This window comes from Bubalus bubalis, chromosome 2 (genome assembly GCF_019923935.1).
Source record: "Bubalus bubalis isolate 160015118507 breed Murrah chromosome 2, NDDB_SH_1, whole genome shotgun sequence".
NCBI classification, from domain to species: domain Eukaryota; kingdom Metazoa; phylum Chordata; class Mammalia; order Artiodactyla; family Bovidae; genus Bubalus; species Bubalus bubalis.
Window position 1 is genome coordinate 83,039,612 of NC_059158.1, and position 24,908 is coordinate 83,064,519.

Below are 24,908 nucleotides of genomic sequence, written 5' to 3' on the forward strand. Positions count from 1 at the left end.
AATACTTAGCATCACCATCAAGTTTTAATATCAGTATTTTCAAACTGTATTTATAATTCACAAAGAGCTCAAGAAGGAGGCTTTGATTACTTTTTCAATTTGATAAAAGCCTTCTCACAGGAACTTCAGTGTTTTCTGGAGGTGCTATTTGATCAAATGCTTTTAGGGGGCACTTAGAAGTCACCTGCTTTTATTTCTTCTTGAGGGAACCATGGAATGGGCCAAATTTATGATGTGAAGGAATAAATGTGCTGAAGATCAAAGTACCTTTTGTAGAGCTAGATATTGTAAAGAAAACTTTGGATACTACTCCTGGAGATATTGTTTTTAATGCATAAAAAGTGAACTCCTTGTCTTTACTTTCTGCTTCACCACACTGTAAGGTCAGCAGACTTTTGCCCTTCCTCATTTCCCCCACTGCAAGATGCTTTTTCAGCTCTCTGCCTGTCCTGGCCGTGGATTCAAATAAGTGCTTCCCAAAGACTCTAGGACAACGGGGCTATGGCATGGTCAAGCCCATTACTACCATAGTGATACTTCAGACAGAGGGGAGGTGGCACAACATTCTTCACCTAACATGCCTGGCACTAGTCCAGAAGCAATTAGGAAGTAGAGGAAATAAAGGCAACTTGACTAAGAACTCACTTTCTTATTGATATAATAGGGATCCAGATCCTCCAGTGGCTCTGACACCATTTCTGGAGGAATGTCTCCATAAATAAATGGAAGGGATTTTCCTGCTTCCAAGTCACTATTTGGCTTTGGGCCACTTTCATCATCCTCATCCTTGCGCTCTTGTTTGGGTCTCTTAGCTTTCTCTTCTGCAATGCGTTGTTCAATAGCAGCAAGGGATTCCCTGGTAAAGAAGCGGAAGCTGTCAGGTCCTGGCGGTACCAGCACTGACTGTGCCATCTTTTCATCCTGCTTCTTTAATCACTGTTTAGCTCCTTGCATAAGAAAGTGCTACGGAAACAACAGAGAGAGAGAGAAAGACAGAGAGGGAAAAAAAAGCAATGGTCATTAGGATAAAAGGGCAATGACATGATATTGAGATATCATACATATAAACGAAGCTATCTGTAATATTTTACTAAGGAAGCTGCACTTGGCATTCAGGGGATTCGCCTGCATGCATTCATCTGCTTGCATGGAGATCTATCTTTCACATTCAGTAGGTGTCTATGAGGTAATCTAATCTCCCACTCCCAAAATGTTTTAAGTGAAAATATCCAACTCGGAGCTCAGAAATGGAGGATACTGGTTTGTGCTTGCTGCTTCATTTGTGTGAATTATTTTGGCAGCCATCTTTTTCAGCATCCTTTCTGGAAAAAAAAAATATATCAGAGATCCATAACAAGAGATGAATAATCACTCAAAATTGTAGAACTGGGGTGTGTGAAGATCTTGCATGTATCTCTCCATATTTTTTTTTCCATGTTCCTTTTGGCCCAGTTAAAGAGCTGATTTGAAAATCAGTGCACCTGGTGAAGAGCTCTGGAAATCCTGAAATGCCAGGCTCTGGAAACCTAGGTAGATTCTGCTTGAACGCAAGGAGCGGGAAGGAGCAGGGGATGCCCGGTTGTATTTGGAATTGCTCGGAAGCTACACAGGAAGGGACCTGGCTCCTGCCAAACCAGGCAGGAAGTCACCCACATCAGAGGTCTGGAGCTTGGACCCCCTGGTTGAGCACCTGCTGCTGGTTAGTGTAATTGCTTCCTGAATTAACGAATTTGCAGGACCTTAGGAAATACTGTAGAGAGAGCTCATTTTCTCAAATGGTGCCCATTTCTTAAAAATCCACATAGCAGATTTGGACTTGAAAAAATAAGGCTTAAGATAGTTTATCTTTAACATGAGCTCCATTTATTTTGGTTTTTGTGGTAACATAAATGTGGTTTTACTATATTCTAACCGTATTTTATTGGGCTAGCATATATAATTTAAGTGAGCACACCAATCATTTCAAACGTTCTCTCTGAATCAGTGGCAAGAGTTTCTGTGCTTTCTGAAACAATATAACCAAAATCTTGACTCCTGAATGCCGCCTATATACAATCACTTATCTATTTTCCTTCTTTGTAAAATATCAGTCCATTTTAACCCTTACCCTCCAGGAATGAGCATTACCATTTAATTATATGAGGTGCATTATCTAAGAGTAAAATTCATTCATATCCAGGTCACTCCTGCAGCGTATGTCAGATCAAATAGGGAAATCTAAAATAAGATAATTACTGCATCATTTCCACATTTTTTTTTTTTTTGAAGTAGACCAGGACCTTTCAGCCACCAGCTAGCAGATTGCCCTCTTAGCATCCCAGTGCCTCTAAAACATCCCTCATTTTCCTCACCCATCCCCGGAGACCCTTATGCCTAGTGACAGGCACAGGAATGAAGAAGGTCCCGGCACACTTCAGGGAGGAAACTGCCATGCCTGGATGCTCTAACAGAAGAGACATGCTAAAACATGCAGCCAGCAGCTTCAAAATGAAAGTGGTCCTCTGCAGATTCCCCCAGGATTCTACTGTAAAGGTAGAGAAGCATCACAGAAAATAAGCATAATAAGAATATTAAAACATTACCCCTGCAGAGTCTTTTACACCCAGAGTTTAGGATTGATAAGCTGGCACCAAGAAGACTGCAGCTAAAATTCCATCATGCTTTTTTTTTTCTTTTTTTCATTTTTTTTTAAAAATTCTCCTTCAAAGACCACACCTAACTTCCTGTGAAAGGATTCTGGTAACTGAAGTAAGACCAGGCATTTCCTGTGTGGGGACTACAAAATGGCATTATTATAGCTACCGCTAGGGGGCAGAGGAGCTGTGACGAGAAAACCCTCAATGTACACACAGACGCGTGTTTGAAACAGCTCAAAGCTCTCAGTAATGGAGCTCTGATCTTCTAAAGGCTTTTCTTAGAACGTTAAGACTTAGCCGGTTTCAATCACTAATTTTGTTAATGAATAATGCTTCTGTTCATGCTTTTTATATGCTAAGCCAAAAGTCACTGAATGGATAAAAATAATTCAAAGTAAAAAAGAAGGCAAATAATAAAGGGCTAAAAGTAAAAACTTATAAAACAGCAATTATATTAATGAAAGTCTTACCTACATGGGATTTTAACATTAACCTCAGACCCAGAGTCTCTGAAATCCAATAAAGGCCCTTGCTAGTTCAACAAAGAGCTAGCTAAACTAACTTTCCCTAGAAATAAAATTAAACTAATAGGACACCAATCTTATTTTATCTCTAATTTAAGTGGCAGAAAAGCAACCAGAAAACCTGAAAGCCAAAAGGAGACTAAATTCCAGTACTTAGATTAATAACATAGTTAAGATTTGAGGACTAATATGTGCCAGTCACTGACTGGGCTGAGTCTGCATATTCTATATCATTCCATCTGCCCACAAGTCCATCACATAAAGGCTTTCATGATCCTTATTTGAAAATTTAAGAAAGGAAATACATCGAGGTTAGGAAGTTACCTCAAATCACACAATCAGGATTCAGACTCAAAATCTGTGAGCTTTATTCAATTATACTACTGCTAAGTCACTTCAGTCGTGTCCGACTCTGTGCGACCCCATCGACGACAGCCCACCAGGCTCCCCCGTCCCTGGGATTCTCCAGGCAAGAACACTGGAGTGGGTTGCCATTTCCCTCTCCAATGCATGAAAGGGAAAAGTGAAAGTGAAGTCGCTCAGTCGCATCTGACTCTTAGCGACCCCATGGACTGCAGCCTACTAGGCTCCTACGTCCATGGGATTTTCCAGGTAAGAGTACCGGAGTGGGGTGCCATTGTCTTCTCCATTATTCAATTATAAACAACACAAAAACCGAAACACCTGCTTATGTAAGTAAACCTAAAATAAAGATTAAATAAAATCAGTAAGAGGAAACAATTATAATCAGAAACAGTCATAATTGTAGTGCTAGTGGTAATGAACTCGCCTGCCAGTGTAGGAGACACAGGAGACTAGGGTTCAATCCCTGGGTCTAGAAGATCCCCTGGAGTAGAAAATGGCAATGCACTCCAGTATTCTTGCCTGGAAAATTCCATGGACAGAGGGGCCTGGTGGGCTACAGTCCATAGCGTTTCAGAGAGTCAGACACAACTGACCACATCTACATTTTTTGCATATTTTCTGGCTTCACCATTTTCATTAGAAAGGGTATTTTTTTTTTTAAGTGTTTGACCTGTGATTTTCTTTTTTCAAACTTTAAACTTTTCACTTTGTGTTGGGGTATAGCTGATCCAACAATGTTGTGATAGCTTCAGGTTCACAGCAAAGGGATTCACCCACACACACATACCCACTCTCCCCCAAGCCTCCCTCCCATCCAAGCTGGGACATAACATTGAGCAGAGTTCCATATGCTACACAATAGGTTGGTTTTCCATGTGAACATAGTGTTGTTACATGACCTTCCCAAACTCCTTAACTATCCCCTCTGCTGGCAACCAAAAGTGTATTTTCTAAGTCTATGAGTCTTTTTCTTTTACTTCCGCAGGTAAGTTCATTTGTATCATTAGGAAAACTGTTTAAGACGGGCAAGAAGTAGATACTGCCAAAAAATAATTCTGTAATTCATTCTAGCAAGTCTCTTTTGGTAATAGAAGCAAAAGAATGACCCAAAATGGCTTAGGTAAGAGAAAGAAAGAAACGAGAAAAAAAAGAAGAAGAAAAGATTAGGAGGAGGGATGGAGGGAGGAAAGTGGGGAGGGAGAGAGGGAGGAGAGAAAAAAGAAGAAAAGAAAGGAAAAGGAACATGGGGATTCATTGTCAAGGTTTGTTGTCTAAGGCTAGCTATAGGCATAAATGCTTTGGAAGCCCAATGATGTTACCAGAATCTAGTTATGCTGTATGCTTTGGCTCTAACTTCTATTTTGATAGCTTTTTGTTCCTTATTATAGTAAGATGCTATAGCATCTCTGGCTTCCCAATATCCCAGATTTAAATCCAATAGGGACAAAGACCCAGAAAAAATCTCATTGCATCTCATTAGCTTCAGCTGGGTCACATGCTTATCCCTGAAGCAATCACTCTGTGCAGGGAGATGCCATGCTTTGTGCTTTGATTGGCTTCTCCTAAGCCAATGCCTCATCCTGGAACTAGGAGGAAGTTCTACTTGCAACCTGTGAACAGTGAGGATTGTGGTGGTGGTACAGCAATATTCCTGAAATGCAGAGCTTGTGTACTATTACTGGAATAAAAGGGGGTTGATTCTGGCCAACAAAAACAAACAAGCAAACAAGTATGCTCGCTGGGCACAGAGTGGTCGTATTTGCAGTGTTTCAATACTCAAGTAGCTCTGTGTGTGCTTGTGTAGGTGTAGGTGTTACAAGAGGGCATCAGAGGGCAGACACACTGAAACCATACTCACAGAAAACTAGTCCATCTAATCACTAGGACCACAGCCTTGTCTAACTCAATGAAACTAAGCCATGCCCGTGGGGCAACCCAAGACGGGCAGGTCATGGTGGAGAGATCTGACAGAATGTGGTCCACTGGAGAAGGGAATGGCAAACCACTTCAGTATTCTTGCCTTGAGAACCCCATGAACAGTATGAAAAGGCAAAATGATAGGATACTGAAAGAGGAACTCCCCAGGTCAGTAGGTGCCCAATATGCTACTGGAGATCAGTGGAGAAATAACTCCAGAAAGAATGATGACAGAGGATGAGATGGCTGGATGGCATCACTGACTCGATGGACGTGAGTCTGTGTGAACTCCGGGAGTTGGTGATGGACAGGGAGGCCTGGCGTGCTGCGATTCATGGGGTCGCAAAGAGTTGGACATGACTGAGTGACTGAACTGAACTGATATACACACATATATGGAGAGCATAGAGGGTATGTTTATACACATATATCATTTTCTAGCTTCATCATTTTCATTAGGAAAAGTTTCATTGCCTTCCATGTATATCATTTTAAAGACTTAGAAACCAGGCAAGAAATTTAGATTACTTCCTCAGAGTAACTTGTCCTACCACAATAAAATATTTTACAAATCTCTATGATGAGCACTAACTTCATTTATCAAATGAACACAAGCATACTACAGAGACAGTTCAGGTTTGGTCCTATGCGACTGCGATAAAGTGAATATTACAATAAAGTCAGTCACAGGAATTTTTTGGTTTCCCAGTGCATACACAAGTTATGTTTACACTATACTTTAGTGTAAGTGTGCAATAGCTTTATGTCTTAAAATGTACAGAGCTTAATTGAAACTTAATTTATTGCTAAAAATTACTAAAAGTTCTAATCATCTGAACCTTCAATAAGTCATAATCTTTTTGTAACAGTAACATCAAAGACCACTGATCATTGATCACCATAACAAATATAATAATAATAAAATGTTTGAAATATTTTGAAAATTACCAAAGTATGACACAGAGACAGGAAGTGAGTAAAGACTGTTGGAAAAATGATGATGATAGACTTGCTCAGCAAATGGTTGCTGAAAACTTTTAATTTGCAAAAAAACACAATAAAGCAAAGTGCAATTAAAAGAAAAACAAGATATGCCTGTATCTGAATATTCTAGTCTTATTTTACAGATGTGCTCAACAATAGACTAACTTGTTATACAAAAGATTCTATTAATAATTTAAAAAGTAAACTAAGAAGCAAAAAATTTACAAACTGTTTTGCCAAATATTTGGGGGACAGTGATCAACATAGATAGTGCTTATTTTTTGCCAGGCATTATTTTAAGAAGTATGTTGTTGTGTTGCTAAAGTGTGTTACTCGGCTATGCCTGACTCTTTGCAAACCCATGGACTGTAGCCTGTCAGGCTCCTCTGTCCATGGAATTCTCTGGAGTGGGTTGCCATGCCCTTCTCTAGGGGATCTTCCTGACCCAGGGATTGAACCTGGGTCTCCTGCATTGCGGGTGGATTCTTTACCATTTGAACCACCAGCGAAGCCCAAGTGAAAGTTTTAGCCTCTCAGAAGTGTGTGACTCTTTGCGACCACATGGACTGTATAGCTTGCCAGGCTCCTCTGTTCATGGAATTCTCCAGGTAAGAATATTGGACCATGTAATTTTTATAACTATCTGATAAAGTAGATATTGTGATCATCCTCACTTATAACAAGAGGAAACTGGGGTACCAAGAAGTTAAATAATTTGCAACATGTATAAGTTCTCACTGTTAGAAGTGTAATCAGGATTTGAACCCATGCTCCCAGGCTACAGAATCTGTGTTCTAACCATCATGTGCTGCTTCTTAAGTCATTTTCCAGAATTATTCACTCTCACGAACACTCCCAAGATATGTGAATTTACATTAGTTGTATGATCACCCCTTTCTCTCCCATTACTCCTAGTCAGTGAATGTGTCATAGGATATTTAAAAGGATAAACCACCAATATTTTACCAAAACATCCAAGACATATGATGAACAACATCTAAATATTTTTTCCGTTTCAAATTGACTTTTGTAAAATATAGATAGGAATCATAGTCTCTTGTTTCTGATTTTCTGGGATGAGATTTTCAGAAGTCATGCACATTAGTTTTTCTTGCATTTGCTCTGCCCTTGGTTAACATCATACTGACATTTTATGAGAAAGCTAAATGATATATGTTACATAGTTTTTAAATTTCATTAGTTGTACTAGTTTACAGGCAGAAGATTTTGTATTACAACTTTTAAGGCCAGAGGCTATATTTAGGAAGACCTATAAATAATGGGAAAGGCAAGCAATGTTATTTTAAGTAGTTGGAAAAATAGTTAGAATTGGATTTCTAGATTCTGATGACATTTCTATGTTTCCTTTTCAATTCCTTCTTTTTTAAATTTGTCTCATTTATAAAAGAGGAACATTAATTTTCTAAATTAAAATATAAAAGAAAAATTAAGCCACGTTATTACACATAATGATATCTATAAAATAGCATTACATTTATATGAAAGGGCAATAATAAAACAAAGAAGTAATAAATAGTATATGACTTTAATTCCTTTCCATGAAGATCTACATTTATATAAATAAGTACTCTAAAGTTAAATTTATATGAAGAACATTATTGGCTTAGTACATTTCATAGATAAATAATTATAAAAGTTTATATCATAATTAGTGACTGTGGATAGCGTTTAAAAAACTTAGAGGATTTAGAACCCAAGAATTAAGAAAGCTGAGAAAGACTAAGGGATCTCTTTTTCTGAAAGTGATCTTTTAATTCTATTTTACAACTATTATTTTGAGTTTTCTTCAGCACATTAATACTGTTAACAAGCCAAGGAAAGATTTGCTAAGTATTACCTGAAGATTTATTTTCTGTATTTTCTAGTTTCTTTATTCCATAGGTTTGAGTCTATTTTCTCACAAACTCTTTAATTGTCACTTGCTGTGTTTTTGCATATCCTTATCTTTTTAACCTTGATCCACTAGCTCAATTCTGTAACTAACAATTTTCATAAGAGCGAGAAAGATCTGAATAACTAGACTTATGTGTTGCCTCACTACAGATTAGAGAAAGAACATAACAGAAAATAAAAGACATAGGCTCAGTATGTACTGTTCAGTATTCCTTTAAATGACTGTTATGTTTTAAATACATTTTGTTTTTCTTTAACAGAAATGTACTCTGATGTTATCGTGATCCCTGGGAAATATCATTCGATGTTAACAATAACCACTTTCAAAAAATTTCCTGGAAAAAAACATTATATATGAGATACGCCTCTATTTTTATACAAGCATTTTTATTTTATTGAAAGTAGAGTGGCAACTTGTTTCTACATCCTTTCTTAATTTTCAGATGTATTAAACAGAGATTCCCATCTGTGAACTACTTCAATTCTGCCTAAATGACTTATCAGCCAGAAGTCCACCTCTAATCTGATGACATACCAGTTTGCTTTTTGATGGATTGATCATACTGGAATTACAGAATTCTACTTCTGGTATTAATAGTCAAGCAAGGATGAAAATTTCCTAAGGTATGATCCTCCCTATGAGAATGAGACATTTCCATGTGCTCCAAATTCTTTAATATTTCTAGCTCAGTTTTCTTCAGTCCTTCTGTGTCACTGAGTACTGCTACCCAAAACTGTCCCCCTCAGCCTCCATCCTCTTTAATAGGAGAAAAAAAAGTGCCCTCTCAACTCTTAAGTGGGATAGTAGATCTGAATGTCGGGGCATCTTCCCCAGGAAAGAACAAGAAAGCAGAGCCAAGACCAGAAGTTCTTTGGAATGAAAAACAGTGCTCTCTAAAAACAGGTACGTTCCAGAGTGTCCTGGATACAAAACTTGTGCGTGCCAGTGTGTGTGTGTGTGTGTGTGTGTGCACGTGTGTGTGCACATGTGATGCACGTGTGTGCCTCAGAGAGACAGAGATCTAGAGATGAGAATGAATGCATAAAGAGACCACAGATTTGTTTCTTCATGCCATGTTAACACGATCTAAATTCTGGTTCTACTGGTTACCACACTTAATTCTTGTAATATTTTGTGAAAGACGTAGTATTATTGTCACTCTCCTAATGTGCGGTGTGATACAGGCTTATGGTAGGCTGTGTAACCTGGCATGGGCACACGGAGCCAGCATTTAAACTCACATGTGTCTGATGTCAAATTCTAAATAAACTTCGTTGTCCCATTTTCCATCAAGAGTGAGAAATGTACCACTGATTCACAAATTGAGAAGGGTATTGTGAAATACATCTGATTTTTTAAGTCACTGGATCCCCATCTATAGCTCAGATATTCATGGGATACTCTACGCCCGTGGGTGTGTGAATGCCTGCGTGGGTGCTCAGTTGTGTCAGACCCTTTGGGACCCCATGGACTGTAGCACCCCCAGGCTCTTCTGTCCATGGAATTTTCCAGGCAAGAATACTGGAGTGGGTTGCCACTTTCTTCTACAGGGGAACTTCCTGACCCAACCTGCATGTCCTGCATCTCCTGCATTATCAGGTGGATTCTTTACCACTAGCTTCACCTGGGAAGCCCACCCTAGACCTACTACCATTAAACAAACTGGTGGCCTACCAGGGATTACTGTTTCCCCTTCATAATCTTGCTATTGTGAGGCTAGCTTGACTTTTCGCTGGAATAAGATTTAAACTCTCTTAACCTCAGATTTCACATCAGTTGAAATGAAGGCTTATTTTGAGTTTTATGAAACAAATTTAAAAAGAATAAACTAAGCACTATGATTGAGACATAGTAGATGCTTAGTAAATGCTGGGTTTTTTTTTTTTTTTTCCTTTTTTCAGAGACATCTTAGTGCTATTGCTTGTCATTTCAGTAATGCCTATCTCTCCATTGTCCCATCTTCCTTATTTTATCCCATCTTTTGTGGTTTCCAGGGTCTAGCATAGTACTTATCTGAGATCAAGTGTTTAGTAAATCATCGATGAATTAACAGTTGTAACCCCGTATTTATTCAGGAGTTTTCTTGGTCTTTGTTTTCTTTCCAGGATAATTTTTGTGTCATGACACCAACTAATTTTAGATTTCTGATTTTGTTGTTGTTGTTTCAGTTATATAGGACTTTACAAGTGACTTCTTACATCTATGGCACCTCCATATGCTGAGCTAACTTTACCTAATCCATGCCCTTAACCTAAAGTCAACTACTATCCTCACTGTCTCCCCTCTCCATCCAACCCATGTGTACTCACACACCACACACCTGCACACGCACACACACACACACACACACGCATATATAGAGAGATATGTTTGTTTCTGCTTCTCTAGCTTATTTCAGCAGCCCAGAAAGTTCAACATTCATGTATCTACTTTTCACAATCTTATCAATTCATCACAAGCCATTGTTCTGTAAATTTTTCTTCCTCCTCTGAATTTCCATTATATCAATATTTAAAGAAGAAAAAATATCACAGCATTAACCTCTTAATGCATACATTAACATGTGTTTTTCTTTGCGTTAATCTGTCCCTAAAACTACTTCTTGGTCAGTTTTAATGAAAGTATAGCCTGACATCTGTCACTTTCATCCAATTATTATCAACTGATTCTTCATTACCACTTTATATTATAAAGCACAAATTATCCTGCCTGATATTTAAAGAACATTCCAAATGTCCTTTCCAGTCTTTCCTCCTGTCAACCCTTATTAGTACCCTGTTTTAAAGACACAATAATTTGTTCAAGTTTTCCTAAACTTGCATCATGTTCTCTGTATTTTCACTTCCAAGCTAATGTGTATGCTGTTTTCATGACCTGAAATTCACTGTATTACCAATTCAACCTGATAAAACAATAGCAGTTTTAAATCTCAAGTATGACATTTTCCATAAGTACTTCCACATCCTTCCATCTGAATATGTCCTTTCACCTTTAAGCCAAATAATATTTGTTTTTTACACACTATTTGATGTACTAATGTGACTGCTTTGAAGTAAGTCTATGAAGCCCTCCTCTTGGTAACTCTAAAAGTTCATAAAGCAATACCTTGTACAAAGTAGACAAAAGAACTAAATAACAGAATATTTCCAAAAGGCGGTATTGAATAACCTGCGGTGCTAGTGTTAAAAAACCCGCCTGCCAATGCAGGAGATGTAAGAGACACGGGTTCAATCCCAGGTTGGGAAGATCCCCTGGAGAACGGCATGACAACCCACTCCAGTATTCTTGTCCTTGAGAATCCTATGGACAGAGAAGCATGGCAGGCTACAGCCGATAGGGTTGCAAAGAATCAGACACAACTAAAGCGACTTAGCATGTGACGTTGAAGGGGTCCTGGATGTAAAATAGGCTCTTGTGACTCGAGAGGACAGATCTAAGATGAATATGTCATAGGAAAAAATTGATTCACTATAAATAATAATGTTCAAATTATTAGACTTGCATAAATCTAAACAACTACTCTTTAATTAGAAGTAATTCTCAGTTATTGGAGATACTCAAGCCGGTACTATAGAAAGAATGCTTGTCTGGGCAAATAATTGGAATACATAACTCCAAAAATATTTTCAACCTCCAGATTGTATGATTGCCTAAAAAGGCAGAGCACCTAATTATCTTTTACTAAAGTGAGAAAAATGAAGGCAGAATTAAACAAATGTTTATGGTTTTTTACATAAATTCTGGATTAGAGATCACTCAACATCCAGAAGTCAGTGAGAAGACACGTGCCTCCCTGATCAGTGGCTGCTGTTGCCTGGTGATGAGCAGCATGAGGGCAGGGAGCTCGTCTGGAACTACTAACCACCTCCTTCTCCATTTCTCATTGTATCATGTGTTTTCCCCATAAATATGTGGAACTGAATTAAAAATGAGACTTAATTTGCATTTGCATAACTAGACCAAAAGAGGTCAGAAAGAGGACACAGTAAAAAAAGGATCTTAACAATAAAAGCTGACTTGCTTTAAAAATACGATCAATTACGGCTTTCTAGACCGCAATAAGAAAACACTGAAAAGCAATACTAAGAAGTTATTTTTGCCTCTTTTTAGGATCAAGAATGAATCTATTTATCTTTGTTGAGTTCACATTGTAAACAATATATTTTCAGCAAAAATATGAAAATATATGTCCAGATACATGTCTTCTTTTTTAAAATTAGTTATATTGGTGGTCCAGGCACTTAAGCCAAGAGGGCTATGGCTGTAAACAATTTTGGATTTTTTTTCTTTTGGAGTTTTTGCCTATTTTCTAGGAAGATAATTTAGAGTTCTTTTTTTCCACGAAACTTCTTTGGCATTCAGCTTCTAGTTACACTTGATTTATGCAACATCACTCATTTTGAGGTACTCTAACTGACTTACTGTTATTTGGTGAGCACCAGGCTTCTGAAGAAAAGGCAATGACTTTGGAGCCAGAACTAGTTTGCATCTTTACTATGCTACTTTCCAGCTATGGTTCTTCGAGCAAAGTACTTAGATTATAGTGAGAATTAAAGAAATAAGTAAATTACCCAGCACACACAGAGGGTGTTACTTATCCCACTTTTTTCCTACACCCTTCAAGTTCTTCCAAATAATACTGTATGAAGCAGAATAAATAAGCCTACATATAAAGCTTGAAGTCCAATTTACAATTTTACAATTTTTGCAATTTACAATCCAGTCCATCATTTAACAAACAAAACTTTTAAGTGTTCACTAAAGGCCACTATTATCCAGATGCTTCCAGACAATCTGCCTTCATGGAGCTTATATTTTATGTATCCTAATAAAACAGATTATGTATAAGAAAATTACATATAGAATATAGAAGGCAAGAGGTACATGCTATGAAAAAAGAAAGAAAGAGAAAAAAAAAAATAAACCAGTGTAGAGAGTGAGGGAGAAGAAGGTTATGTGGTAACTTCAAATAGAGCGGTCAAGGAAAGTCTTGCTGATGAAGTAACATTTAAGCCAAAGCCCTGAAGCATTCACGGAAGACAGCCATGTCATAAGCCGTCCAGGATGATGGGGTTCCAAGCAGAGCCAATGCATTGCAGAATTACAGGAAGGTACTCACGTTTGGAGAGGCCTATAGCAAGGTAAGTAACACTGAAAGAGTGAAATGACCACACAAAAACACCACCATGTCAACAGGAAGAAGAAACTGGAGCAGGTAGCAGGGACAGTGAGTACACCAGCAGACGCTGCCAACCTCAGTTAGGCCTGCCATCTGGTTGCCCAGCAGTTTCACCGGGGACACCTGTGACATAAATGTCAAGATCAGAGCCCAAGCCAGACCCTGAGAAGCAGCAATCATAACAGATAGAAAGAAAAGCTCGCTGCCACTCAATGCCCTTAGCCTGAGCACAAAAAGGGATGTTGAAAGCCGGATAGCCATTCCTGACAGCTCAGAAAAATCTAAGCCTGGATGGCCATCTGCAGGGTGGGACCCGAGAACCACGTTATGGATAGCTATGGGGAGTACGGGGCCAAATTTAGCAGCTAGAAACAGCTCAACGTCAGTAAAGCAGTCAAAGCAAAATGTTGCCTATCCTTGATGCCTAGAAATCTTTGCTGCAATTTTAAGAGATTAGAAAAGGGGTATTTTTTGTGGACCAGGATGCAGTTTTAAAATAGACCAGTTAAACGATATAACACCAATTAAAATTAAAACTATGAAACAGATACTGCTACAAAATTTTTCATTTTTATGTGTGAAAAGTGTGCTGGTATTACATTTGTCTATTCAATATGTTGGCAGCTATCTTCACTAGCATATTCCCTGGCTTCTAACCACTCCTAATACATTTTAGAGAGAACAAATAGAGAATTAGCCACTCTGCCCTTAAGTCTTAGCAGCTCCCTCCTTACCTTTTCCCTCCCTCCCTTCTCTCTCTATTTCTTCTTTCTTCCCCTGCCTCCACCCCAACCTTTAAAACAAGGATACCTTCCATCCTGATCAAAATCATAATGTTGCTGTTGGGATGAATTCTGATTATTTACAGTAAACCATTTTTTGAAATTTAAAGCATTATAACATTGTTTATCCTTTTTCTTAATATTATTAAAACATAATTTGCCAGTAGAAATGGATGAAGAAAGAGTTTTTTAAATGAAATGACCTCTTGCATTCTATATTTGAAAGTTTCCTTATATAATTCCATGTATGTGATTTATAAAGGTATGGTTAGAACCCATAAGATGGTTAGATTTTAAAGAGTTCTCTATCCATGCACATAGATGCACAAGCCCACACATGACAGGTCACATGATTTCCATCCCACCATACTACTGTAGCGGTTTCACCTGAAAACTAAAGCAGGAAAAACAGCAGGTCTGAGAAGGGGAAAGGGCAAAGTGAGGAAAACATACCACCTCCCCCAGTAAAGTGACCATTTGCCTTCTACATATTCATTTCCAGGCTCATATTCATGAATGACATTTCCCATTTGCTTTTCTCACTTCCAATCAGACAAAATATAATGAAATCATTAAAAGCAAGGACTGATCTGTAAAAACAGCCTCATCACTTGGAAATTATCAAAGGGCAAGAAATGACTCACACTTTTTTTTAAAAGTTCAAATCTTGATCACACATTGCAAACTGAAATTTCTTTTGGTTTCTTGTAAAAAAAAAAATAGAGAGAGAGATAGAGAATGGTTTGAGTTCTATTAATACAAAGAAAATGTTCATCCAAATAAAAGAATTTGTAAATTAGAAGACATGATTTATATTCATAATTAAACCTCTACTTACTTTATGGCACTGAGAAAAAAATTTCCCCTTGTATTCGCATTATAACCAATGCTAATTAAAATCATAGGTTTTGTGTTTGGAAGGGGGCCTCCAAAGAGATCATGTACTCAGACTACTTCTATTCATTAAGGATTGAACTAAAATCGGAGACAGATGGCTTTGTCTCAGATCTCGGAACAGAGATTTCACAACTTTCCTTGGTTGTCTATTCAACTCTTTAATCACCATCTAACTTACTCTTTAGTTATAACCTCTGTTAATATTAACACTATCCAGACTATTTCTGTCAGTGTTTCATTGTATGGAAAGAGAAGCACCATATACACCCCTGTATGGGATTTATCAAGGTAAAATTGCCCAAACATTTACTTAGCATTCTTTTTATTAACATTGAAAGGATATTACCTTTAACTGTAGTAAAAGAAAAACATTAGCTAGCTAATAGTAGGCATGACCCTTATAATTCTAAGCCTGTAGTCTGCTGGTAACTACAGATTGTCACTTGCCAAGGGCATTTTGCAACATGCCACTTGGGAGATTGAATCCTGTGCTGCTGTAGCTGTTGACCTTCAAAAAGCCCTGAAGGGCTTTCAGGGTGGGGAATGAAGCACTTTGTGCTCTGGGAAAATTGATGGAATAGGTCTTTAGATAGATATTTTCAGGAACTGATATCATGATCCCAATCCTTGCATCTCCTCGTTGACATCAGCTCCTCCGACTAGCAGAAACCTTTTGTAAAAGAAGTGTTGATTGTGTAAACTCCCCTTTCACCAAAACTACATATATTGACCTTCCCCAACTATCTCTTTGAAGCAGTTTCTCAGAACTATTGGAGGTGCTTTCTCCCAGGCTGCAGTCCTCATTTTGCCCCCAATAAAATCTAACTTGCAACTCTCACGTTGTGCATCATTTTTTTAGTTGACACTGCTTTTCCGCCCATTCTCTTCCCCAAGTTCTTCTGAAGAAAATATAATGTCAACTTTATTAATCAGCTCTTGAGACAACATTGTAGTTGAACACCATAAACACACAGGCTTTTTTTGCAGTTTTAATTAATTTATTTTTAATTGAAGGATACTTGCTTTACACTATTGTGTTGGTTTCTGCCATAGATCAACATGAATCAACCATAGGTATACATATGTCCCTTCCCGCTTGAACCTCCTACCCCACTTCACTCCTCTAGTTGTCACAGTGTCCTGGTTTGAGCTCGCTGAGTCATAGAGCCAATTGCCACTGGTTACCTATTCTATATACTGCAGTGTGTATGCTTCCATGCTATGCTCTCCATTATCCCACCCTCACCTTCCTCCCCTGCCATGTTCACAAGTCTGTCTCTATGTCTGTGTCTCCACTGTTACCCTGAAAATAGGATCATCAGCACCATCTTTCTGGACTCCATATGCTACTACTAAGTCACTTCAGTCATGTCCGACTCTGTGCGACCCCATAGACAGCAGCCCACCAGGTTCCCCCGTCCCTGGGATTCTCCAGGCAAGAACAGTGAAGTGGGTTGACATTTCCTTCTCCAAGATTCCATATATTATGCATTAAAATACAGTATTTGTTTCTTTCTTTCTAACTTACTTCATTCTGTATAATAGGCTCTAGATTCATCTGCCTCATTAGAACTGACTCAAATGCCTTCCTTTTTATGGCTGAGTAGTGTTCCATTGCCAGAGAAGGCAATGGCACCCCACTCCAGTACTCTTGCCTGGAAAATCCCATGGACAGAGGAGCCTGGTGGGCTGCAGTCCATGGGGTCACGAAGAGTCAGACACGACTGAGTGACTTCACTTTCACTTTTCACTTTCATGCATTGGAGAAGGAAATGGCAACCCACTCCAGTGTTCTTTCCTGGAGAATCCCAGGAACGGGGGAACCTGGTGGGCTGCCATCTATGGGGTCGCACAGAGTCGGACACGACTGAAGCGACTTAGCGGAGGCAGCAGCAGCAGCAGTGTTCCATTGCATATATATACCACAGCTTCTTTATCCATTCATCTATTGACGGACATCTAGGCTGCTTCAATGTCTGAGCAATTATAAATAGTGCTGCAGTGAACACTGGGGTACATGTGTCTTTTTCAATTATGCTTTCCTCAAAGTATATGCAATTGTTGGGACATATGGTAGCTTTATTCCTAGTTTTTCAGGGATCTCCATATTGTCTTTCATAGTGTCTTATCAATTTACATTCCTACCAACACTGTAAGTGGGTTCCCTTTTCTTCACACCCACTCCAGCATTTATTGTCTGTAGATTTTTTGATGATGGTCATTCTGACCAGTGTGAGAAAATTCAGACTTTTAACATGTTGTAGTTGTCTGTCATTCAGTATAGAACACTTTCTACTTTTTCTTATGATTTCTTTTATTCATAGATTGATTTAAGTGTTCCTTAATTTTTCAAAGAAAAGGACTTTTTCTATATAATTTATTGTTATTGGTTTCTAATTTAATTCCACTGTAGCCAAATAAACAAATAGATTGAAACTTATTTTATGGCCCAGCATATGATTTTTGGTGAATGTTCTATATACATTTAAAAAGAATGTGTATTGGCTATTTATAATAACCAGGACATGGAAGCAACCTAGATGTCCATCAGCAGATGAATGGATAAGAAAGCTGTGGTACATATACACAGTGGAATATTACTCAGCCATTAAAAAGAAAGCATTTGAATCAGTTCTAAAAGGTGGATTAAACTGGAGCCTATTATACAGAGTGAAGTAAGTCATAAAGGAAAACACTGATACAGTATACTAACATATATATATGGAATTTAGAAAGATGGTAACAATAACCCTCTATGCGAGACAGCAAAAGAGACACAGATGTATAGAACAGTCATCTGGACTCTGTGGGAGAAGGTGAGGGTGGGATGATTTGAGAGACTAGCATTGAAACATGTATATTATCATATGTGAAACAGATTGCCAGTCAAGGTTTGATGCATGATTCAGGGTGTCAGGGCTGATGCACTGGGATGACCCAGAGGGATGGGATGGGGAGGGAGGTAGGTGGGGGGTTCAGGATGGGGAACACGTGTATACCCGTGGTGGATTCATGTCAATATATGACAAAAACCACTATGATATTTTAAAATAATTAGCCTCCAATTAAAAAAAATAAATTAAAAAAAAGGAATATGTATTGGAATAAAAGGTCAGAATATAGAATATTCTATAAGTAAATTAGAGCCTCATATTTGATAACTGAGAATACCTATTCATCTCCTATACCCTCACAGATTTTCTTTTGTACTGGTTTTATCAACTGCTGAAAGAAGACTGTTAAAATTTCTAAAAATAATTGTGCACCTATATGTGTATTTCTCACTTTAATTCTGTCAATTTTTTCTTCTTCTGTTTTGGAATGTTTGTCATACACATTTTGTCATGATTTGGTCATGCACATTTAAGACTGTTATGTCTTATTACAAATCTGACCTTTTATTCCAATGAAATGAACATTTTAATCTGTATTAACATTCCTTGTCTTGAAGTCTACTTTATTTGATATTAATATTGACATTTCATCTTTCTTTGCTAAGTGTTTACATGCTATACCTTTTGTCATTCTTTTACTTTCAATCCACCTGCATTATTATCTTTAATATGTGTCTCTTATAAACAGCATATCATTGGATCTTGTGTTTTATCCAGTCTGCTGAGAATCTCAAGCGTAGTGAAAAAGACCTATATAGGAATGTTCATAGCACCTTTTTCATAATAGTTAAAACTCAGAAACAACTCAAATGTCCATCAATAGGAGAGTGAAAAATAAAGATGTATTTAGACAATGGAGTTTTACTTGACAACGAAATTGTTATGAACTACTTATACATACAATAAAATGGTTGAACCTAAAAACAAAACACTGTGTTGAATGGAAGAACCCAAGGAAAAAAACACTACATACTTTATGGTTTCACTTATGTAAAGTTTTTGAGCAGGCAAAACTAAAATATGGTGATAGAAGTCAGAACAGCAGTTGTCTCTGGGGGAAGAAGGAATTTAGCAGGAAAGGACACTGGGGAAATAGAGATGTTCTACATCTTCATCAAGATGGTGGTTACACAGGAAATACATTTGTCAAGACTCAACCTCATTATATTTTATTTTATGCAAATTATACTTTAAAGAAAACATGATAAGCCCAAGTGCTACTGCCTTTCTCCTACTTCCTGTTTTCCAGTAAGTCTGTGATTACATGAGGTAGATTTCAGTAAGCTGAGACAGGCTACCCATCTTTGTTCACTCTCTTGTCGACCCTCTTTCACCTGATAGAGTGCTCCCATCAGGTACCTTCAATTTACTCTCTCTATGTGATCAAGATAAGAGTATAAGCTCCCTTGCTACAGATTCATACTTTAAAGGGAAGTATGAGCCAGTTATGTATCTAAGATAATTAGTTCTAAGATAATTGGGAGTTGGCTCTTTTTGGCCTTTGATCTCATCACTATCAATATTCCTTGTCCCCTAGAGAATTCAATGCCTAATTAAGTATTCCAAATAAACACATGGAAATTTAAATGACTGCACTGAGTCCAGTAGCAGCACAAGACAGCAACATATAAAAACAATACAACTAACAAGTTGATTTGTTTGTGATAATTTTTTTTTTAATTTTACAAAATGTTTTTATATATGCTATATTTATCACTTACAACAACCTCAGGGGGTAGCTCAGGGAGGTATGAATAGCTTCATCTTACAGATGAAGAAACTAAGCTTTTAGTCAGCCTATGCTACTGGCCACAGCATATACATAACAGTTGCAAGAGTGCAACTTGCATATTTTGACTTTACCTCCCACCACAAGAATTTATTTTGTGTCCCTTGCTATTTAAAAAAGGTTAAAGTCATTGACTGCTGAAGATAAACAAAAGCTTCTTAGATGAAGTAGAACTTAGGCTCAGCTTTAAAGGTTATACCAGAAAAGGACATTCCTATTGGAAGGGAAAGCATAATCAAAGGCCCAGCCCTAAGTAGGGTCTGGCTGTAACCTACAAGAGAGAACAAGGCAGGTTGGAGAAAGAGCAAATGAAAAGATCCAACTGGACTAGAGTGGATGTTCTTGCCTAGAGCAAATTGCATATCTAATCAGGGAAGGATAATAGAGGTGAGAATGGGGAAAGTGTCACAAAGGATGCCAAAAGTCAAGAGGTAGCTTCAAGATGGTGAAGGAATAAGACTGAGAGACCACCTTCTCCCCTACAAAAATATCAAAAAATCATCTGTGTGTGGAATAATTCCCACTGAACACTGGCAGAGGACCCAGACATCCAGAAAGGGAAATTAATCTCCTCAGAATGAGGTACAGCAAAAGATAAAGACAAAAATGGAGGCAAAGGATTTCACGATGGGTCCTCCTGTCCCAGGGAGGGAGTCCTGAAGGAGGAGAAGTTTCCACACAATAGGAAACCCTGTCACAGGTGAGGTAAGGGGGGAACTTTGGATCCTCAGAAGGAAGCACGACAAAGCAAAACAGAGAAAATTCACTACAGAGATCAGGCCAAACAGCAATTTCCAGCTAAGAAGTGGCTCACAGGCTTGTGTTCACATGCAGTAAGTGAGGGCTGGGTGCAGAGAGTCGGGCTTTGGGGCCCAGTCCTCAGGGAGAGCACTGGGGCTAACTGCTGTGAAGATACCCTGAGGGGGCTAAAGTAACACAGCAGAGACAAAACAGGAAAAACCCTGGCACCACCAGAGAAACAAGAGTATTCCTGCTGGAAGGCTCTAACTCCTTGCGCTAATACTCCAAGCATTCACAGGACAAAGGACCATGCCCTAGCATATATTGAAGTGGGGCAAGTCAGCTGCAGTCTACTGTACCAGAGATCGCAAATTCCACCAAGCTGTGAGTGGCCGCGAATGGCTACCCACATCTTCCTGGGATCCTGAGCAGCTCAGCTCTGCCAAAGGTGTCACAACCCGGGTTCAACTCCTCTGGGGACCTGCACAACCTGCTTCAGGCTGTGAGAACCCCTATGTGGCCCAGCCATGGTCAGCACTCCCCACACACCCTGCCAGCATTTGCAGTATCCTTTCCTCTCCACAGCACAACTGAGCAAGTGAGACTGAATAAGCAGCCACTTTCCCTCCCCCATGTCAGGGCAGAGATCAGACACTGGAGAGAGACCTACAAGCACAGGTAGGACCAAAACCAAAGCAAAAGCATGAACAAAGGAAAGGGTTACAGGTGCACTGTTTAAATTTCTGCAATTAACCCGAGACTGAATATTTTATGGAAAACAGCAGACTGCAAGAGCAAGTACAAACTGGAACAAGGGAAGTCTGAACTGACTCCACTGTGCCCACAACAGGCCCAAAGACCTTCCTAGATACATTGCAGGACTCTGAGTACACAAATTGACACGAGCAGGAAGATGGAGGAATCACTGGGTCTTTCCTCTCACTATCATTCTCTATATATTTCTCGTCCCCTATTTTTTTTCCCTTTTATTCTCATATTGTCCTAATACGGTTCTTTATTATTCCTTTAATTCCTATTTTTATAACCTGCTTTTCTGTGTGTGTGTTCAGTTGCTCAGTCATGTCCAATTCTTTGTGACCCCATGGACTCTAGCCTGCCAGGCTACTCCATCCATGGGAAGTCTTGGTGCTACTGTAAGAAGTCAGGCTGAACCCCAGAGGCAGGAGACTCAACTCCAGGACTTTGGACCATTAGAGAACTTCTGACCCTACTGAACATTAACAGATGTGAACATGCCCAAAGGCCTCCATCTTAATACTGAGACCAAGCTCCACCCAAGAGCCAGCAAGCTACAGTGCAGGACATGCATGCGTGCTTGCATGCTAAGTTGCTTCAGCTGTGTCTGACTCTTTGTGACCCCATGGACTATAGTCCGTCAGGCTCCTCTGTAAATGGGATTCTCCAGGCATGAATACTGGAGTGTTTGCCATTTCCTTCTCCAAGGGCTCTTCCCCACCCAGGGATCAAACCCACAACTCTTATGTCTCCTGCGCTAGCAGGCAGATCTTTACCACTAGTACTGCCAGTGCAGGACACCCCACGCCAATCCTCCACAAAACAGGAGCACAACCCTGCACATTAACAGGCAGGCACCTCAAAGCCATACCGAACCCATAGATACCCCAAAACACACTGCTAGACACAGCACTGCCCTCCAGAGAGACTAGATTCAGCTCCATCCACCAGAACACAGGCACAAGTACCCCTGCCCCACTGCCGTCAACCAGGAAATCTTCACAAGGCACTGGTCTAACCCCACCCACGGTAGACAGACTCCACAATTAAGAGGAACTATGACTTTCTGCCTACAGAAAGGAGACCCCAAAGTCAGTAAATTAAATAAAGTGAAAAGACAGAGAAATATGCAACAGATGAAGGAACATGGTAAAAACCCACAAGAGCAAACAATTAAGAAGGAAATAGTTCTCTAACTGAAATAGAATTCAGAGTAATGATAGTAAAGATGATCCAAAATCTTGAAAACAAAACAGAGGCATGGATAAATACACTGGAGGCACAGAATGAGAAGATGCAAAAAATGTTTAACAGGCACCTAAAAGAATGAAAGAATAAATAATCAACAACAAACAATGAAATAACTGAGATTAAAAATACACTGGAGGGAATAAACAGTAGGGTAACTGATGCAGAAGAACGGATAAGTGAGCTGAAAGATAGAGTGATGGAAATAATTGAAGCAGAGTGGAATAAAGAAAAAAGAAGAAAAAGAAAAGAAGATGGACTCAGAGACCTTTGGGATAATACGAAGTGCCCCAACATTTTATTCATTTGCCCCAGAAGAAGAAGACAAAAGGAAGGGGTATGGTAAAATATTTGAAGGGATTGCAGTCCCTAAAATTGGAAAGCAAATAGCTACCAAAGTCCATGAGATCAAGAGAGTCTAATACAGGATAAATCCAAGGAGAAACACATCAAGGTACATATTATTCAAACTAATAAAAATTAAACACAAAGAACAAATATTAAAAGCAGCAAGGGAAAGGCAACAAATAATATACAAGGGGATCCCATAAGGCTAACATCTGATCTTTCAACAGAAACTCTGCAGGAGAGAAGGGAATGGCAGGATATACTTAAAGTGATAAAAGAGAAAAGTCCACAACCAAGATTATGCTATCCATCAAGGATCTCATTCAGATTCAAAGGAGAAATCAAAAGCTTTACAGACAAGCAAAAGTTAAGAGAATTCAGCACCACCAAACCAGCTCTTCAACAAATGCTGAAGGAACTTCTCCAGACAGGACACACAAAACTAAAAGGCTTATAAAAATTAGCCCAAACAATAAAGTAAATGGTAACAGGGTCATACTTATCAATAATTACCTTATCTGTAAATGAGCTAACTGCTCCAACCAAAAGACACAGAGTGGCTGAGGGAATACAAAAACAAGTCCCCTATATATGTTGTCTACAAGAGACCCCCCTCAGACCTCAGGGACACACACAGACTGAAAGTGAAGGTTTGGAAAAAGATATTCCATGCAAATGGAAATCAAAAGAAAGCAGGAGTAGCAGTAGTCATAACAGATAAAATAGACTTTAAAGATAGTGAAAAGAGAGAAAGAAGGACACTGCATAATGATCATGGGATCAACCCAAAAGAAAATATAACAATTAAAAATATATATGCACCCAACATAGTAGCACCTCCATACATAAAGCAATTACTAACAACTATTAAAGGGGATCTCCTCACGGCTACTGCTCCTGACCTTGAACGTGGGGTATCTAATCTTGGCCACTCCAGTGCATGAGTGCAGCTACTACTCCAGCACCAGCTTTGCTGGAGCAGCCATGAAGAGATACCCCATGTCCAAGGTAAAAGAAACCTCAATAAGATGGTAGGCTCTGAGAGAGGGCATCAGAGGGCAGACAGACTGAAATCACAATCACAGAAAACTAGCCAATCTGATCACATGAACCACAGCCTTGTCTAACTCAATGAAACAGTCATGCCGTGTGGTGCCATCCAAGATGGATTGGTCATGGTGGAGAGTTCTGACAAAATGTGATCCACTGGAGAAGGGATGGCAAATCACTTCAGTATTCCTGCCTTGATAACCCCATGAACAGTATGAAAAGGCAAAAAGATAGGACACTGAAAGATGAAATCCTGAGGTTGGTAGGTCCCCAATATGCTACTGGAGATCAGTGGAGAAATAACTCCAGGAAGAATGAAGGGATGGAGCCAAAGCAAAAACTACACCTAGTTGTGGATGTGACTGGTGATAGAAGCAAGGTCCAATGCTATAAAGAGCAATATTGCATAGGAACCTGGAATGTTAGGTCCATGAATCAAGACAAATTGAAAGTGGTCAAACAGGAGATGACAAGAGTGATCGTTGACATTTTAGGAATCAACAAACTAAAATGGACTGGAATGGGTGAATTTAACTCAGATGGGCAGGAATTACTACTATGGGCAGGAAGAAATGGAGTAGCCATCATAGTCAACAAAAGACTCTGAAATGCAGTACTTGGATAGAATCTCAAAAATGACAGAATGATCTCTGTTCATTTCCAAGGCAAACCATTCAATATCATGGTAATCCAAGTTTATGCCCCTACCAATAACACTGAAGAAGCTGAAGTTGAACGGTTCTGTGAAGACCTACAAGACCTTTTAGAACTAACACCCAAAAAAGATGTCCTTTTCAGTATAGGGGACTGGAATGCAAAAGTAGGAAGTCAAGAAAAACCTGGAGTAACAGGCTAATTTGGCTTTGGAATACAGAATGAAGC

The 24,908-nt window shown here is 38.9% G+C and overlaps 1 protein-coding gene across 3 annotated transcripts in view; it reads right to left on the minus strand.

Moving 5' to 3' along the window:
- SCN2A (sodium voltage-gated channel alpha subunit 2) overlaps positions 1–24,908 on the minus strand; it is a 139,905-nt gene that overhangs the window by 85,491 nt on the left and 29,506 nt on the right. For 2 of the 3 annotated variants that reach the window (XM_025275757.3, XM_044934488.2), the window contains exons 1-2: positions 2,583–2,705; positions 646–963 (exon numbers count right to left, since the gene is read on the minus strand). In XM_025275757.3, coding sequence (XP_025131542.1) covers positions 646–912 — 267 coding nt within the window. In that variant the 5' untranslated portion in view covers positions 913–963; positions 2,583–2,705. Of the gene's footprint in view, positions 1–645; positions 964–2,582; positions 2,706–24,908 lie in introns of those variants that run through there. The other variant, XM_025275753.3, reaches the window with a different exon arrangement.